The sequence below is a fragment of the Ochotona princeps genome, chromosome X (genome assembly GCF_030435755.1).
Source record: "Ochotona princeps isolate mOchPri1 chromosome X, mOchPri1.hap1, whole genome shotgun sequence".
NCBI lineage: Eukaryota > Metazoa > Chordata > Mammalia > Lagomorpha > Ochotonidae > Ochotona > Ochotona princeps.
The window spans coordinates 32,950,986-32,968,084 of NC_080865.1; the positions used below are offsets into that span (position 1 = coordinate 32,950,986).

At 39.2% G+C, this 17,099-nt stretch overlaps 1 protein-coding gene across 5 annotated transcripts in view; it reads right to left on the minus strand.

The window, feature by feature from the left end:
- The window catches only part of EDA (ectodysplasin A), a 380,771-nt gene that overhangs the window by 80,236 nt on the left and 283,436 nt on the right, over positions 1 to 17,099 (minus strand). For all 5 annotated transcript variants that reach the window (XM_004595214.2, XM_004595213.2, XM_004595217.2 and 2 more), the window contains exon 2: positions 9,298 to 9,403. In XM_004595214.2, the coding sequence (XP_004595271.1) occupies positions 9,298 to 9,403 (106 nt within the window). The remainder of the gene's footprint in view (positions 1 to 9,297; positions 9,404 to 17,099) is intronic.

Sequence of the window (17,099 nt, forward strand, 5' to 3'; positions counted from 1 at the left end):
TTTACTGCAGGGCTAGTTCCATCATTGAAAACACAGCTTTAAAGAATATTGGAATATGAGCAGGCTAAGATATTTCAGCTTACTCAATGTCTTATTTAATATAAAGCCACTCTCCAGAGTGCTGGCATCCATAACCAGCAGGCAACCTTGGGGATTCTGCATCTGAAATCAACAATCTTCTTCAAGTCCATACACATGGTAAGCTTTCCAAGAGCTTTAACTTTGTCTTGTGATCAACCCCCTGAAACCCTCTCATCTTTCCATGTGATTTTAGTCATTTCTCATTTTATTAGAGTATAGTGATGGCTTACTGAAAAGCAATAAATACAGAGCAATACCAGATTGAGGAAAATTCTTAGTTATAACTAACATTTGTGCACACTGAAAGTTTTTTTTTTTTTGTGCCATTAACCTTTGATGTTTATCTGCATCAATTTAATGGTAGCTATGCTCTATTGCGTTGTGATTTTTAGGAAATGGACGCCAAAGGATAAATTTCAATTTTGTTTATTTCTGCTAACTCCTTCATAGTAGGAGCAAAGAATACTGGCTTTTTCTGATGTATACAAATATAATGAAGACCACACCAAAAACTCCAAGAGATACTGACAAAATGGAATACATGTATACAGTTACCCAGAGTGAAAGGATAACACAGAAAAATATGCAGACATGATCATTTATTGTTACGAGGTGAGCCATAGTTTGAGAATACAGGCTTTCTATTAGTGTGGGCAACATCACTGAGAACAAAAAAGGCATTTTAGCTGAAAGAGCATTTTGCAGAAATGATAATGTTTGTCCAGTAATTAATACCTCAAATGCTTGGGAGATCATACTAATAAATTCATTTTCTAGAGAGAATACAGCAATAATGCTTAATTTTTGAAGTTCTTTTGCATAAATTATTGATCAATATAATTACTATGAGGTAAGTCAGGCTAATTAACTGCTTTTTACAGACAAAAAACCCAAGGCTCAGAGGAGTGTAACTTCTCTGAAGCCCAGTAGGGGATAAGGTGGCAGTGACATCAGCATTGAGAAATTACAACTCAGCCTAGCACTTTTTCTATTAGATCATGCTGCACTTCTATTCTTTTGCTAAGACACAAATAGGGGTGTGTGGATAGATATTGATATTTTGACCAACTCCTGAAAATGTCCCTACAGAAAAGAGAACAAATGTTTTTAATATTTGTGAAATATGAAAAATATCTCTTGGGAATTGTGGATTCATGTTATCATATTCTGAGATCTCATGACCTCTGAATATGTTCTATAGCTAAAAGAGGAAGTTCTGTGGATTTCTGGAGTATCCCAAAAGATATGACCAAATGAGCCATCCTAGGGTTGTTACTACTTCAGAAACACATCATGAGGAAATCCCAGCACAGATCTCTATAACTGTTAAGACACCACACCTACAATGAAATGATTGTGCTTTCCATGTAGAATAGCAACAACCTAAGGGCCTTTTATAGTAATCACAATGGGGCCCTGCTCAGTGGCACAGAAAGCTAATCCTCCACCTGTGGTACGCATATCCCATATGGTGCTGGTTCAAGTCCGGGCTGCTCCACTTCTGATCCAGATCCCTGCTTATGGCCTTGGAAATCAGTGAAGAATAGCCCACGTCCTTGGGACCCTGCACACCCACATGGGAGACCTGGAAAAAGTTCCTGGCTCCTGGCTTCAGATTGGCTCAGGTATGGCTGTACTGGCCATTTGGATGGAAGATTTTTCTCTTCTCTCTGTAATTTTGACTTTCAAGTAAAAGAAGTAAATCTTCAAAATAATATTAATAGTAATAATCATAAATAAATTTTAAAAAGTTGTCTGGAATAATTATGACCAACTCAAGACAGGAGGAGTGAATTTGAGTTTGAGCAATAGAAAAGAAAAAAAACACATATCCTCTTGTGTTTTTTTATTTTATAACAAGTGAAGTTATATGAAGTGTTAAGGTTTAAATTGGAGTAAAAATGAACTTGCATTTGAGACTTCTACATAGCTAGTCAATGCTTTGTTTATTGACTAAATTAGAATGCAGATATTGAGATGAATGCAACAGTCCTTGATTGATGGTTTAGAGAGACTGGATGTGCTGTAGATACAGCTGCTGATTTTTTTTAAGGTAGAAAGACTATGCCTATGCTACCCTTCTAATCATTAGTTTACTAGTCTGATGAAAAGAGGAAAACAGGGTTGTGTAGCCTGATATATTCTTTTTAAAGATTTATTTACTCATTTGAAAGGCAGCGTTATGTATAGAGCAGATGAAACAGAGAGAGAATGAGAGTTGGATCTTACACCTGCTGTTTCTCTCTCTCAAAGGCTGCAACTGCTAGGGCTGGGCCAGACCAAAGGCAGGAGCTTAAAACTCCATCCAGGTCTGCCGCGGGACCCAATCACTTTGATCATCTTTTGCTCCTTTCCCAGGCACATTAGCAGAGAACTGAATTGGGAAACACTGGGGACTTGAACTAGTCCACATATGGAATAGACAGCACAGGCACCAGTCCCACCCTAATTTATTCTTGGTGAGTTTATGCAGGCACCTATAAGATCACCATAACCTTTCTTTTTCCTGAATGTTTTATGTTTTCATTTTCATTGTATTTGAAAGGAGGTGAGAGAAAGAGGTGTCTTCCACCTGCTGGTTCACTCCCCAAATGTCCTCAAAAGCCAGGGCGGGACCAGGTGAAGAGCATGAGCCTAGGACTCAACTCGGGTCTCCTACATGGTACTGGAAATTCAAATACTTGAGCTGTTACCTGCTGCCTCTCAGGATGTGCATTAGCAGGAAGCTGGACTGGAAGCAATGTAGCTTGAACTTGATCCCAGGCACTTTGAAATGGTATGTTGGCATCCCAAACAGTGACTTAACTGCTTCACCAATTGCTAATTCCTCCCGTAAAGATTTGTGGACATGATTAAGCTTAATATTTATACTTTCTAAATAGAAAATTTACAACCTAATCTCATTTATTTGCTTGGCCATTCAACTAACAAATATTTGAGCTTATTTATTGATCTGGTGCTGGTTTAGAAAAAACTGCAGGACTTGCTATTCTATTTGTGATTCATTTTTACATGTTGCCTATAAAGGTACCTGTTCCTGGAGACTAGCAGACCAAGAAGTGAAGATACCTTGCAGTATGCATCTTTATTACTGAATAAAAGATGGCTGCCCAATGAAACTGTTACATACATCTTGACAATAAGATGCTGGACTTTTTAGCATTGTTTATACCTAAAATGTCAGGATATGCTTAAACAGCAGAATGATAGACTTGTCACTATTGCTGAAAGACTATACCATTGTAATAATATAGGGGAAATCAGTGGAGGGAGGGTGAATGGGGAGGATGGAAAGGTAAATCTCTGAGCCTATGGAACTGTATCACAACAAATTAAAGAAACATAATGAAAGTACCTGTTCCTTCAGTAAACTGTAAGCTCCTCTGAGGATATTATTATCTTTGCATTAATTCTAGTAATTGTATAAAAAATTGTAGAAGGGAAAAATGGGAGGGAGGAAGCCTTATACCTGCAAAATTGTGCCATGGAAAATAATAATAACAATAAAATAAAGCTTAAAAATGACATCAGATTCAAGGATAGTAGCATATCAAAAGGATGTACAAAAAGTAGACTGGCTTTTCCTGCTTTCTCTTAAACTTGTCTCTAATTCTGAACTTTCAAAAGTATTTTTTTTCCTGAAATCTCTGCCACATTCTTTTTTTCCCTCCAAATTTGCTTTATGTAATTGTTGGATATAAATTAATGCACAGAAATTTACACAAAATACATGAAACAATTTAACAGAACTTGATAATCTAATTTCATGCAATCTCTCTCAAATTCACGATGTGGATACTAAAGGTGAATGTCAAATCTTCAAAGTGCTTGTACTGAAGTCCTCTATAATGTAATTTATAAACAACATTAAAGACACTTGTCTTTTGAATGTAGAGAACTTTCACAGTCAAATATTCAACTCTATATAAACTAGAAAATTCATTGTTGATACAACTCCTTTTGCTAACAGTTGATTTTTATTTTACTTTTATTTTATTTTTAACATTGTTTACACAATTGAGAGATGCAGTCCTTTGTGGGTCTCCGATTTGGTGGGGAGGGTCAGGTATAGAGGAAGGTGGGTGGGACTAAAGCTTCAATTTTTTTCTTTTGTGTCCAAAGGGAAAGGGGAGGGAGCTCCTTGCTGCCAAACTACATTAGCATCCAGGGATGGGGGAACTGTCATTTAATGACTCCTTAGAGATATCAATGTGGAGAAGAATATTCTAAGGGTGTTACTTGAGTGATTTTTTGATAATTCTAAGACTTTGTTGGCTTCCTTGCACCAGGGTTATGAAAATCTTTCCAAGGTCTGCTTGATCAAGTCCACCTTAGTGCGTGCACAAGGCCAGGAACATATTGTAAAGCGCAGCCAGAAGAATTGTCCAACCTGTTCTGCTTTCCATCCTCTGAGGAGGTAGGTTATGTCCTCTGCTGACCCAGATGAGCTGGATGTCATGTCCTCCATATGCATCTGGGCATGCTGTCCACTGCACAGGCATCAGTAAAGGAGGAGGTCCAGTCCTGATATATGCAATCTAAGGTCATATCACGTATATTGTGATTTTTCCTGTAACCAGGGTTTGAATCAAGCCATTCAGGTCGGGAGTACCCCACGGAACCTTGCCTAGCGTGACCTCAAACCTGACTCTTGTTTGTGCTAGTTAGTGTAGAGTCAGGTTCAGTCTGTTACCTGCACCAGCCAATGCATATTCTGGTTGATACAACTACCTGGTCAGTTCCACCTTCAGCCTAATCTCTCATGTGAACTGATGGGTGCTGCAGCCTAGCCCAGCCCAGGCAGCCACAGATCTGGTCTTCATGCATACCAATGGTGTCAAGGCCTAGTCAGGGGGACCCCAATAACCCCACCAGGCCTGCACACAGTCTTGATTTTCATGTGTGCTGTAGCCTAACCTGGTCTGTCCAGCATCACATCTGGCACTTGTGCACACTCTGTGGTCGCTGCAGCTCATCTCTGCCTGACCCACTCCCACAACCAGCCCACATGTATATCGACTGGTGTTGACTCCTTGCTCAGCCCAATATGCCACCAGCTGTGACTCTTGTGCTCACCAGTGGGAGCTGCAGCCTAGCAGAGGTGCGCCTACAGTTTCCCTACCATGCCTGCTCCCAACCCTAGATCTTGGCACTTTCCAGAGGGTACTGTAATCCAGTCTGACATAACTTGCACCCAATCCCAGCACTTGCCAGAAGGTGTTGTGACCTAGCCTGGCTGGTATACACCCATTCTGGCTTTTGTGTACACTAGCAGGTGTGGCAGCCTAGCCCAGCCAGCCTGCTTCCATTCCTAGCCCTCAGTCCCAGCTCTCATGCTCACCAGTGGAAGCGGCAAACCAGCAAGGGAGTTCCCCAAGATCTGGTACCAGACTTACTCCCAGTCCTGGGTCTTGCACATGCCAGTGGGTGCTACAGCTTAGTCTGAGATAGCCTGTCCTCAGTCTTGGCATTCAGCAGCAGGTGCTACATCCTGTCTAAGCCTGGCATGCCCCCAGACCCAGCTCTCGCAGTCAGATGCAGCATCCTCGCCCAGCCTAGCCCACCCCAGTCCTCATGTTAACTGGTGGGTGTCACGGTCCAACCATGCCTGGTCTGTGCCCAATCCTGGCTCTTGCTCGTGCCAATGTGTGCTGTGGGCTGATCTGCTAAGTTCTTAACTGTTCAAGGTGCATGTCTGTTTCTTTGACATTTATGATTCACACTTGAGCTGGATAGTTGCATTTCTGTGTTATCAAGTAACTTATGAATTTAAAGTCCATATGACGGATTTTTCTTTTCTGCATAGCTTTTTCGGGGAGGGGGGCATTAACTGACCCCATTCTGATTTAACTATCCCATAATAGCTCTTACTCTGTTCAAAACAGTTTATAGAGTAACTCACTTCTTCAATGGGAAGTCCTCTATATAAAGTAGTTAACTCACTGTCTTGAGGCAGTGATGTACAGTTTAGATAAATATTCACTGGACTATCTAAAAGGCACCTCTATTTTAACAAACTTACCTGAAATGTTGATTTCCTTCCCTATATTCCTTTATATTGCTTTTCCCCTGCTCTTCCCTATCTTTTGAAGTGGCCACTATTCTCATTTCTTTGTTAAATACAAAGCCCTGGGGCTGCTCATAACTCTTCTCTTATCTCCCATATCCTGTTTCTAATTAAGCTGAGAGTTTTGTTAGACCTTTTTCAAAATATCTCTAGAATCCAACTATTTGCTACTACTCAACACTACTACTACTATTGTGGTCTAAGCCAACATCATCTCAGTTGTATTATTGTCTTCCTAATGTGTCTTCCTACTTTTGTCACTTCATTTATGTACCTGTTTCCAACACACCAGCTAAGGGGATTTTGTTAAATACAAGTCAGATCCTATCACTCCTCTGCTCAAAATCCTCCTGTGCTGTCCTTTCTCATGCATAATAAAAGCCAGAGTCCTTACTTTGGCCCACAAGGCTCTAGACTGGATTTTTCTCTCTGGCTTTGTCTCTTTTCCTTTCCATCTTGCTTTCTCTTGTTTCCAAACATGCTAAGCCTTATTCTCCTTCAGAACCTCTGAGTTTTCTGTTTCCTCTTTCCCCACATATTTGCATGGCTCAACATTTGCAGGGCTTACACGCTCATGTCATTAAGGTCCCTCCACAAATGTTTCCAATCTAAGAAACATTCCTTAGTCACCTTACAGTATAAGCCATCACTTTCTTGTTCTATTTTTCTTCACAGCACTTATTGACACCAACTTTATTGTCTTTCTGTTTACACTGGAAGTAAAGCTCCTTGGGGGGAATAAGGAAGGGCTGTCATGTGCTGGATCCTGTTCTCAGCAATGAGGATAAAAAAGTAAACAAAACAAACTGAAAAACTCTTATGGTATTTCTATTCCAGTATTATCTAAATTGCTGTATTTACTCAGTATTTGATGAGTGTCAGTTTTTTTAACTTACTAACAAATACAGCATACTCGAAAGCATAACAAGAATGGTTTAAAAGAAAAGGCTGTTTGGATCTTCTAATTGCCCTTTAACTCACTGGAGGACTCACCACATCTAAAGAAGTGGTTCAACAGCTTCCCAGGTGAAAAACTCAAAATCTAATAAAATCCCAGGACTCCCCAGGCATTTTATATCTGTAACTCTAAGGGGCTCTTCAATTCCTCCAAGATCTACTGAGCAAATAATAATTTCTGGACTGTATGGGAATCTTGGCATTGGTACAAAGTACCTAGAGTCTAGCTACTGAACAGAATATTAGATCAGAAGGGAAACAGATAAAAAATGGTAAAAACTAATAAAAAGGTTTTTTTTTCACTTTCTTTTTTATTCATTTTTTTTTCTTTTTTTAAATTAATTACATTGTATTATGTGACACAATTTCATAGGCTCTGGGATTCCCCCAACTCCTCCCCATACCCTCCCCGCCATGGTGGATTCCTCCACCTTGTTGCAGTATTACAGATCAAATTCAGTTTAGATTCTTTCATTGTAAGCATATACCAAGCAAAGAGTCCTAATAAAAAGGTTTTGATCTTTATCAAATAGAAAACCTGTTTTGCATCAAGACAGAATAGATATTCTAAGGAACATAAGCATTAGAGATGTTGGTAGCCAGATCCAGATAAAGTAGTTTAGGGGAGAGGAGGAAATTGTCTTTAAGAGAAAACTTGGGAGGTTAGATGAAGTGGTAAACCTCAGAGACCATTTTTAGACTTCCCACTTGGAAAGGGAAGGAAGATTACGCCTATTACACAAAGTGATATGTTTCTTATGAACACCCTCCTCCCCTCCTTGGCAAGCAGAGATTATGAGTTTTTGTGGTGCTTGGAGTGATCTCCAGGGACTAATCAAAGATAAACAGACTTACATGTTGTAGACAGTGAGATGATTAGGACAAAAAAGGGACTGTGACTTGCAGCTTCCCATCCCACATAGCCACAAAACTGCAAGTATGAGGTAAATAAGGGGCATTTTTACTTCTTGGACACCACCCAGCCTTGAACTTGGTCATCAATTGCATGCAAAACATATGTTCTAGAGAATGGTTCCATTGGTTCAATTCTTTATTTGAAGGTTCAGGATGGCTACCCTGTCACTGAATCAGAAAATTTTATGTAACTTAGTTACTGCTCTGGCTCCTTTTTACCTATTGCAAGGTCCTGTTTCTTGGCTTCTTTTCATACTTTATCCAATTCTACTTCTTTCTGCCCCTAAAGACAAAGTCCTGGCTCCATTCCTTCAACAGCTCCCATCTTCTGGAACTGTTTCCATCATTGGCCCTTACATTGACAAATGTCAGCTTAAAATTTTTCATTTTCACCTTTATAAAGTCATATTGCTTTGTATCCCTCCAGACACATATCATTGGCAGATGTAGCCCAGACACATGCTGTATTTGAATCCAGATGGTTTTGCAGCAGCCCAGAGCCATGCATTCTACAAACTCCTGTGCCAAAGGGGTAGCATTGTGTCAATTGACAGAGTGATGTTGAAATATCAGAGAGATTCAAAGACCCTGCCTGGAAGCTAGCTTAACATTTTGCTATGCCCCACAGAACACATTGGTAGCTACCTTAAAGCTATTATTACCTGCAAAGGGATAGTTATCATTCGTACATCACTGTTTATCTGAAGGGACAGTTATCACTATGAATTTCTATGACAAACACCAACTATGTGTAAGATACTAGGCTAGATTGCATGGTTACACAAAGAGAAACAAATCCCTGTCCTCAAAGAACTTACAGACTAGTTCTGGAAGGCCTAGTTCATATTTGGGCATGGTAACAGATACAAATATTGGTTTGATTATCACTGGAATCAACACATCACCTAAGTGCCAGCATGGCATAACAGTCAAATGCAAAAAAAAAAAAAAGAAGAAGAAGAAGAAGAAAAATTAAAAAATAAATCGGACCTCATGGTGGCTTTGGTAAATGGGAGATGTGAACAGGAAAGAGGAGATCCTTACAGACATAACTGCTCCCATAGGTCTCAGACATGTTGAGAGAAGACTGAATGTATCTGGAGTTGGAGTCAAACAGTCAGTAATAGTTTAAAGAACTGATTGGTTGATTAGGCTGTTACTTTGAGTCTTTGGACAATATGTGAGATGATGAAGCACACTTGAGAAGGTGGTTCTTAGAATGGGATTTTATTAACAGAAAACTCAGAAGTCATAAAAGATCATTTGAGTAGACTTACCATCTGCTCCTTCACTGCTTTTGCTTCTTTTATTACGGCGAACACGCCTACTTTCCTCTCCAGAGTATGACTTTTCATCAGGGAAGAAGAAATTCAATAAGGCCATCTGTAAAACAAGATGAGTCAAAGGTTAAAGCAGGCCAGCCATAGCTAGCATAAAAAATTAGCGGTCTATAGACAATCCATCTTCACCTTAAATTTTAATATCTCTAATGCCTGAGCCCATTTCCTCCTCCACTGTACACTTATATTTTTGACTTTGTTATTTCAATTATATAGGCATGAAATTTTGGTGAATCTCGGAATCTTCCTCTTTTGCAAAGAATATCTAGTGAGTAATTTATCAGGCAACACTTCTTCATATGTTTCTGTGATTCAAAGAGCCCAGGAATAAATTTCTAGATTTCTTCAGGTGCTAATGATGCTTGCCCAGAATTAACCTTGACTTTGCCATACCCTTGTACTTATTATATACTCAGGATCGTGCAACATTCTTATTGATGCTATATTTTTGGTTTGTCCCTGGAATGGTATGCATCCAACCAAGGTATCACATATGTCAACACTGTCCTGGGAGCTAGTCATGACGAAACAAAATCATTCTCTCCGATTCTGTGAATCATACAGTACCTGTGATCTATAGGACTCATTTTGATATTTGGTACTCTACTACATTTTAAAGGTTTGTTTTCAAAGATTAATTTATTTCTGTTGGAAAGGCAGAGAGAAGGAGGCACAGAGAGAAAGATCTTCCACTGATTCACTCCTCAAGTGGCTGCAATAGCCAGAGCTGCGCCGATCCAAAGCCAGGAGCCAGGAGCTTCTTCCAGGTCTCCCACGCAAGTGCAGGGTCCCAAGGATTTGGGCCGTCCTCTGTTGCTTTCCCAGGCCACAAACAGGGAGCTCGAAGGGAAGTGGAGCAGCCGGGACATGAGCCGGCACACATATGGGATCCCAGTGCATGCAAAGCAAGGATTTAGCCACTAGGCTACTGTTCTAGGCCCGTTAATGATCTTATATAAAAATATAGTATGTTTCTTATATGAATGGTTTAGGTTTCAGAAATACTAATCATAGTTTAGAAATACAGTTGTAGCAGTGAATCACAATCTTTCAGTATAAATGCATCATTGTGGTGAAGTTATGTGCTTGAGGTAAAACAGTAGACGAGTAGCAGGATTAAGAGTGAGTCTAATCCTGACTCTACCATGTATTAGATGTGTCACTTAAGTTTTACTTTTCTCATCTGAAAACAGAGATAATTGTGCTTTACTGATAAATCAACTCTAGAGTTACACAATGTCCAGAATGCAATATACATTCAATAAATGTTAACTATTCCTGTTACAATTAACTGTTAAAATGGACTGGTTAGACAGTTTGGAGCATTTTAAAAAAAACATAAATGCATCTGCATGTCATTCTAGGATTTGATAAAAATTAATGCAAATCTTCATGTCTGTTTATTTTCTTATTAATAAGAAAGCATGTAGGTTGTAACCAAGAAAGCCCTGACATTTAACATAAATGATATTTAAAGCCCTGGATTTATTGTTCATATGAAATGATTGTATCCAATAGTTTCAGGATCAGTGTCTACAACTTGTCAATAGGGTTACATTTCAAAACAAATTTAGGTTGAATGATATGAAAATGTTATTTTTATATCCAAAATATTTGACTATGAGCAATTTTGTATTGCTCAACTGCCACTTGATTAGAATGTAAAATGTGTTAACAAAATGAATCTGGCCAGGTTTCCTTATAAGCACACAGAAAGTTAACCTAATGATAATAAATATAAGCCAATGTACTAGTAACAGTACCAAACGAAATTACTATTTTTTAGTAAAATCTCAACCATTTGCAATTCTACAAGTCATTTCCGGTTAGAAGAGTTTTCTCAATAATTTTGAGTGCCAAAAGTGATTTTGCTGTTTTGAATGAAACATGTATATCATCATTTGGGGCTTAGTAAACATGTAGAGGACCACTGACAGTAAATGATACCAGTCTACTGTGATTCTGGGATTTTATTTTATTGTTATAACCATTACAGAATGATTCATACTTTGCTAGAGGAATTTAAGTTTCTGTGGGAGCAGGAGGGGAAGAACTTAATCCAGACTGGGAGTAGACAAGGATTCTTAGAGGGAGTGAATCCTAAAACACAGTAAGGATTTAGTGCTAAATAGGAAATGGAAAATGAATTACAGGAAAAGGGAACACTATGTTTAAAGGTTTAAAGGAAAGAGAGAGAACAGCAGTTTGGGAACTGTATGTAGCTTAGAATAAGTTGCAGGAGGGGAGGAGGAATGGTGAACAGTGAGCCAAAGGGGTGTTAAAGCATTTAAAATTGATCCTGCAGCAGAAGATGCTCCAAAGGATTATTTCTCTTACAAAAGTTCTGGAAAAGATTATGTTTTGAGGTGAAAATTACATACAAGAAAATGCATCACTTTAAAGCATACAGTTAAATAAAACAAAGAAAAAAATTAAAGCATACAGTTCAAAGAGATTTAACAAATGCACTATCTTTGCAACCAGTGCCCAAATAAGATATAGAACATTTCCATCACTCCAGAATTTTTCTGTGTGCCCAATCCAGTCATTCCCCAGAGCCTCCTACCCCAAAGAAACAATCTTGATTTCTATTTCCGAAGCTTATTTCTTCCCATTTTAAACTAGAATCATGATTTTCATTCAATGTGATATCTGTGAGATCTAACCATGTTGTTGCACGTATAAGTAGTTCACCACATTTTAGTGCTAAGAAGGCTCTCCTTAAATGGTTCTATCACAGTTTTAAAATACACTTTCACTTGTTGATGATTATTTGGGTTATTTTCAGATTGGAACTATTTTGAACAAAGTTGATATAAAAATTCAATAGGGCCCGGCGCGATAGCATAGTGGTTAAAGTCCTCGCCTTGCACGCCTGGGATCCCATATGGGTGCCGGTTCTAATCCTGGCAGCCCTGTTTCCCATCCAGCTACCTGCTTGTGGCGTGGGAAAGCAGTAGAGGACAGCCCAAAGCTTTGGGATCCTGCACCTGTGTGGGAGACCCGGAAAAAGCTCCTGGCTCCCGGTTTCGGAATGGCTCAGCTGCAGCCGTTGCGGCCACTTCGGGAGTGAACCATCAGACGGAAGATCTTCCTCTCTGTCTCTCCTCCTCTCTGTATATCTGCCTTTTCAATAAAAATAAATAAACCTTTTAAAAATAGTGAAAATACCAAGTATTGATGTGCCCTGAGACTCTCAAATTTTGCTGGTGAACAAAGAAATGTTACAGTCACACTGAAAAACAGTCTGCCACTTTCTTAGGACAAATATATACCATATAACAAAGCAATTCCATCCCTAGTTGTGTGTCCGTGAATAAATGAAAATGTATGTATATACAACGATATGTACATGAATTTTTTCAAAGATTTATTTATTTTTATTGGAAAGGCAGATATAAAGAGAGGAGGAGAGACAGAGAGGAAGATCTTCCATCTGCTGATTCACTCCCCAAGTCGGCTGCAACGGCTGGATCTGAGCCGACCTGAAGCCACGAGCCAGGTGCTTCTTTTGGGTCCCCCACGTGTGTGCAGGGTTCCCAGGCTTTGGGCCGTCTTCGACTGCTTTCCCAAGCCATAAGCAGGGAGCTGGATGGGAAGTGGGTGGCTAGTATACAAACTGGCACCGATATAGGATCCTGGCACGTGAAAAGCAAGCACTTTATCCAATAGACTATGGCGCTGGGCCCTATTGTCACTATTTTTAATTTTATCTATTCTAGTGGATGTGAATTACTGAGTTATTGTGGGTTTTTAAAGTTCTTTTTTTTTTTTTTTTAGAAAAAAGACATATTTGAAAGGCAGAATTAGAGAGGGAGGGAGAGACAGAGAGAAAGAACGAGAGAGAGAGAGAGATAGCAAGAGCAAGAGAGACACCTTTTATCCATCCTCCAAATGGCCATAATGGTTGGGGCTGGCCCAGGATGAAGCCAGGAGCCAGGATATTCCTCCAGATCTCCAACATGGATGCAGAGACCCAAGACCCTACAATGCCCTCTGAGGCATATTAGCAAGCAGCTGGACTGGAAGGGGAACAGCCAGGACTCAAACCGGTGCTATATGGGAAGTTGGCATCACAGGCAGTGGTTTAACTCACTCTGCCACAATGCTTACCCTTTTTTCTTTTTTAGTTCTTAAACTGCTTTTTAATATCATCTACCTTATAATGATACATTTTCTAGTTTCTTAAAATCTGCTGCTTATAATCTGCTATACCTACTTGATATCTGGTTAAGCTAATTAGATTCACACATGAACTGGCAGCAGTGTGATTTGAATGATTTTTCTAATAAGTAAGGTGTAGATTCTTTGGGAGTTTAGAGGCCTTTTTTTTTTTTTGCTTGATTCCTGGATGTGGCTTGCAGAGGTGAATTTGTCATAGAAACACGTTGTGCTGGATAGATTATGACAGTGTTAGTTCCAGGAAAAAGCTATTCTGAAATGTAAAGGGAGAATCATCCTATCATCAACAATTACTACTCCAGAATTTCCTCATTTTCTTTCTGCTCCCTAATGAGTTCCGCTCCTATGAGAGTTCTAGCAGAGACCAGCTCTTCTTGTATCTGGGTGGGGGCAACAGAGAGGTAATCAAGTATTAATTATTCCAAAGGGTCTGATGGGAGCCTGTGAGAACAGCAAGGCTGGTGGAGAAACAAACTTCTGCATAATGCAGAAATAACTCCAACTTCGATGGGTAGCAAGAGTAGTTCACAGTCCCTCAAGAGAGGCTGCTGTTGCATGTGGGACATTTGCAAGCTACATGTTCAATAGAGGGGGATTGCTTGTATATGAAAATGCTTTGAACATAGTTTTATTTTCTCCATAAAACCACAAGAAAATAACACAAAACACTGCTTAAGATGAAAGAGATTCCCTATTCACAATGCCCACATTTGAGTCTCAATTAGAGATAGCAGGGAAAAATGTCCTCTACATAAATCAGTGGCTGCTCATACAAAAAGTCTGGAATTCTAGCTTGACTTTTGCATTCATTATCATAGCCTCCAGAGGCACGTTGTGGAATATGAACAAAACAGCCTTCTCTTTCAGAATATTGCTTTACTATTGCACAAGAAAGGAGGCATCAGGAATGTTGGCCACGACCAGGCATTTTGCTCAAGGGGAAAAAAAAATCTAATTCTTTACACTTTATTAAGTGATTACACCCTTGTTTCCTATGGTAAAATTACATGGTAAACAGCACCTGCAGATTACAGGGATCTCAGCTGGAAACAATTTGTTAACAGTGAGACATGAGGGATATATCCATTATTGCTAGTGGCTCTCTAGATACTGCTACAAATATATTATTCTAGTACTTAAACCCACAAAATTATTGGGCGCTTTTTCTTTTACTATGGTATAGGATGAATTTAATTCATTTTCTATTTCATGGATAATGTATTTGATTGTTACTAGGTGATTCATAGGAAATGACTCATAAGCCTGTTAAGGGAAGGGGCCACACCTTACTCATTTTTAAATACCTTGTGTCTAGCCCTAGTTCTGGACACACAGTAGGCCCTAATAAATAGCTGTTCTGTTGAAAGAACGATTGGCTTGCCTCAGTCTATTTGTGCTACTATGACAAAGTATCTGAGACTGGGTAATTCAGAAAGAACATTTGTTTTTCACAGTTTTGGAACCCAGGAAGTCCAAGATAAAGGTGATTTAGTTGTCCATTGAGGGTTAAAAGAGACATTTTATTTTTATTGGAAAGGCAGATTTACAGACAGAAGGAGAGACAGAAAGATCTTTTGCCTGCTGATTCACTCCTCAAATGGCCACAACAGCTGGAGCTGAGCCAAGCTGAAGCCAGGAGCTAGGAACCTCCTCCAGGTTTCCCACATGGTTGCAGGGTCCCAAGACTTTGGGCCATCCTCTACTGCTTTCCCAGGTGAACAAGCAGGGAGCTGGATGGGAAGTGGAGTAGTTGGGATACGAACTGGAGCCCATATGGGATCCTGGCACATGCAAGGTGAGGATTATAGCCACTGAGCCATCACACTTGGCTCTGTTAATCATCTCTTACAGGTCTTATCTTTTAGTACCATCATACAGGGAAAACCAGGAGACAGTCTGGTGATCCATAGCATAACATGGGTTATCATCAACCTATTCCTCAAAGCCAGCATTTAATTTTACCTTACTACACTAATTCATTGAGATTAGTTATGAAGAGGCAGATCTACAGGAACTAAATCAAAAGCATAAGAGTGAGGCATCCCATTGGTGAGTGGTTTTGAAACTTTGGTATAGTAGACATGAATATTAAAATGAAGAAACATAGGCCTTTCGTTTCGTTAAAGTTAGGTTGAAGAGACTTGAGGTAGGGCCCTAAAATCTGGCTTTCCACCTAAGGAATTCTGACACTGGTAGTATTTGAATCACATTTTGAGAAACTGTTGCATTACTCATTTTTCAACCAGTTCATTATCTGTTTACTGAAATGGCTAAGTTCTTTTTTACCTTGTAAGATAAGGCTCTTGCATAGCTAGTGTGTTTCACCATTTCCTGTCATCTGTTTGCAGAAATTGATACTTCATCTCTCTCAACAAGAGGCAGATGTACACCAGGCTTTCCAAAATCAAAAAGTAACCTATTCTTCAAAAATAAAGGTTTTTCTTTCAATGTTCTTGAATAAATAATCTATCCTTTTCTTGCACCAACTACTACTATCACCATTGTCATCACTATCAACATTCATCCGCATTCAGCTGGAACTAGGTCTTAAGATAAAACCATTTATGCCCTAAAACATTCAACAATTCTCTAAGTGATTCCACCATAGAAAGACACGAACATCCCAAACCAATGAAAGAAGTATGGTTACCAAAACCAGCTTGATGGACATGTAGATTACAAAAATAAAATGACTACAAGTGGACTGAATACACTCTTTACACCTTAATGTAAGGATTCTTAACATGTTCTGATTATTTTTTTAAAAAAATATGTATAAAGGGCCATTCAGAGTATTGTGTTCCCTGCTGAACAAAACCTGAATACATATTCTATTGGGGCACTCAAGGAGACACTATCTTTTACATATGCAAACAAACAAAATGCAAACAGTATTGTTTCTTTGTATTGCAACGATAACACTACATAACAGGAGATAGTAAAGTTTCAAAAGCAGAGTGATGATAAGGAAAGCACAGTATGTACTGGTTGTGAACAGTGTGTGCTAGCTCCTGGGAGTGAGCAAACAAGAACATTCAACATTGATCATAGCATCCCATGGGAGCTGCCAGCAGCAGGCTGAGGGTGGAGATAGCAGCAATGAGCCCAAATGCCAAATGAAATTGGCACCTTGGACATCTCCACTGCTAGTGCCAGGAATTGCTATCCCCTGTTGTAGATATGTTGGAAGAGGACTGAAGTTATTATAGTAAGGCTAAACATGGAAGTTAAACACGACCAAGATTTTCATCACATATAAAGCTCAAAGCAAGGAATGAGTCCCGTTTCTTAGGCAATCTGACTTAAAAGTTACTGTACTATCCAACCACTTAAGTTACTGCAAAACAGAAAGCAAAATAATAAAGAACAATAGCTCTGGGGAGATTACCATAATGTGGTATCAGTAGGAAATTGTACTAAAGACCAGCTCAATCTCTGATTTTCTTACCTCCTAACATTGATCAAATAATGCCACATATATCTTAATATTCTTAATATTATTTTTCTTACCTAGCTAGATAGTAAACTTTTAAAAAAAGATAGGTATATTTGTAGAT